The sequence below is a fragment of the Montipora foliosa genome, chromosome 1 (genome assembly GCF_036669935.1).
Source record: "Montipora foliosa isolate CH-2021 chromosome 1, ASM3666993v2, whole genome shotgun sequence".
Classification (NCBI taxonomy): domain Eukaryota; kingdom Metazoa; phylum Cnidaria; class Anthozoa; order Scleractinia; family Acroporidae; genus Montipora; species Montipora foliosa.
In genome coordinates, this window is record NC_090869.1 from 24,551,207 (window position 1) to 24,553,758 (window position 2,552).

Sequence of the window (2,552 nt, forward strand, 5' to 3'; positions counted from 1 at the left end):
CAAAGTAAACAAGAAAATACAAAAAACAGATGCTAAAGGTCTCCTTCTTCAAATCCCAAACGGCGTTCCTCTTTAACCAGTAACCGCTACACTCTCAACAGAAACATGAAGCGGAATTGCACCACACCAGATTTTGAAGACCACCAGATCACATACACAAGCATCGCATTCGCCGTCATTATCGCAAGTGCCTGTGGGAACTCCCTGGTTCTCAGAGCTTTTTGCAAATTTTCCAACCTGCGAACTGCGTCTAACATGATTGTGATGAGCTTGTGCGTTGCTGATAGTTTGATTCCTATCTCCTTTATTCTCCAAATTATCTCGAGAGAGATAAAACATAGATCCAACAACAGCAGTGTTCATTCTCGCAACTTTTGCAAAGCAAGCGCGTTGTTCAGCTTATTTTTGACCACGGTCATCATTCTTCATCTGGCGTTGATCAGCGTGGATCGTTTCATCGCCGTCAGGTTCTCTTTGCGTTACCAAGTTATACTGACCAATCGCCGAACGCTGATTGCTTCCATTGCAATGTGGCTGTGGGCTGCCCTTGTAACTTTGGTCTTTCCGCAAGCTATGAGTTTAAGAAACAACGACAACCGAGACTTTAAAAAGTTTCTTCACGCTTTTCATCCATGCCTAAATTTCAGCTTTAGGTCAGGGGGGAAAGAGCGAGAACCCACGCGGTTGCCGTCGGAGACGACTGAAGCGTATCCAATTTTCTTTTTACTTATAATTTTGGGTATCCCGTTGGTGACCATTTTATGTTCGTACATCTACATCTTCAGAGTGTCCCATAACCATCGAAAACGGATCCGAAGACGGGACAACAACCCAAGAATATCCACTGTAAAACAAGAATTGAAAGGGGCTCGCATTCTGGCCATTATTGTCGCACTTTGTCTTCTGAGTTTCCTCCCTCTATTAATATTTATCAGCCTCCGCATTGCCGGTTGGCTCCCAGATGATCCTCAGAAAAACGAGGGTTACCGTTGCTATCGCAAGCTCATGAGGCAAATTAAGACGTACGCATACATATTCGCGTTGGGTTTGAACGCCATTTGCAATCCTCTTGTCTACGGCTTGGGAAACCAGCAGCTCAGAAGCGCTATTCGAAGACTGCTTAAACGCACTTACTAATCAGCCCTGACTGCCTATGAAGTATCTCGCTTTAACCTTTTAGAAGGACTAACTGATAAATGACTGTGAAGACATGAAATTCAGTTTGTTTTATGCAGAACTAGCCTAAGAAACATGGTTAAATATTACCTTTTTTTGGTATCTTTTAATTTCGACTGTTTCATTAGCCTTGTAGAGTGTAAATGGCTGAATCCACACAGTGGTTAAGAACTTGGTGATTTTAGCGAACCGCTTGCGAGGGTTTTTTTTCCTTAGCCGCTCACAAAGACTTGTGTAGTATGCGTGTATTCTTCATTGGTATTGTTTCTGTGAATAAACGGTAGTTTTAAATTTTTTTTTTTCGTATGCGGCGAACATAGACTAAACAACGATCAATCAATGTTCAAAACAGTAAACCATAACCCTTTTAAGGCGGCGAGATAAAAAACTGTAAACAGGTGAACATGATTAGACTAGCAAAGAGTGCCCGAGATGAATTAACAGTACAAAACCAAGAACAAGATAAAGCGGGGGCGACTGAAGACATTCGATATATCTTTCGTGTTCGAAAATAAAATATCTTTAGCAAGTATTCATGATCATTGTGGCAGCGAAAAAAAGTCTCTTTGCGACTTGGTCAAAGGTCTGCACATTCTATGAACGGTCCATAAAATCATACTGGATTTTTTTCCAAAACAAGATCGCGTTAACAATTAAACTACGTCGTCCCATATGGCGATGGACAAGTTCACTAAATTTCCGGAGACATGATCTCTAAAAGCGTCCATTACTTTCTTTGCCTTGGTCAAACAATCTACTGCTTACTTTCTAAAAATTCGTTTATAAACTTAATCAAAGGAGAACTTTTGAGAAGTCGTGGATACATTGCTTACAAAATGGGAGTTCTGTTGCGATCAGTTGTTTTTTGGCCCCAGTAAACACTAGCAAAACCGATTGAGTTATCCAGTGGATAGAGATTTATCCGGCGGATAGCGCTATCGATCCTTGAAAAACTGGGGCCACATCTTGTTAGTTTTGCAGTTTTTTTCTTTTTTATAGCTTCTTTTTTTTTTTTGATCGCAAGATTTAAGGCTGCCTTTCTGGAATTTACCGAAATGCCCTATGTTAATACACGCATTTCCTCTTTTTGACGCCTCTTATTTCACTTTCACACGTCACGGGAACGGCGGCGTGTAACTTCTTTTGTCGCTTTCGCTTGCTCATTTCGCTCGCTTTTTCGCCTGCCTGTTTTTCTTGCTATAAATTTCGTTTGTGCGGAGCTGTTTCTTTAGATGTCTTATTTGGAGAAAACATTAAAAGCCTCTGAAAGGTTAGGGTTCGAAGTAACATTTAATCCGGGACGCATACAAAACATGGACCCCAGGTCCATGGACCCCTTCATGGACCCGGTCCATGGACTACCCCTGTGGACCACC

The 2,552-nt window shown here is 41.6% G+C and overlaps 1 protein-coding gene across 1 annotated transcript; it reads left to right on the plus strand.

Annotated features, from left to right (window-relative positions):
• LOC137976444 (adenosine receptor A1-like) lies at positions 1 to 1,360 on the plus strand. Its single transcript, XM_068823801.1, has one exon. It carries the CDS (start codon positions 106 to 108, stop codon positions 1,135 to 1,137), a length of 1,032 nt encoding a protein of 343 aa, XP_068679902.1. The 5' UTR covers positions 1 to 105; the 3' UTR covers positions 1,138 to 1,360.
• The last annotated feature ends 1,192 nt before the right edge of the window (positions 1,361 to 2,552 follow it).

Coding starts and splice junctions, on each gene's coding strand:
- LOC137976444 (XM_068823801.1), top strand. CDS start 106: ATGAAGCGGAATTGCACCACACCAGATTTTGAAGACCACCAGATCACA.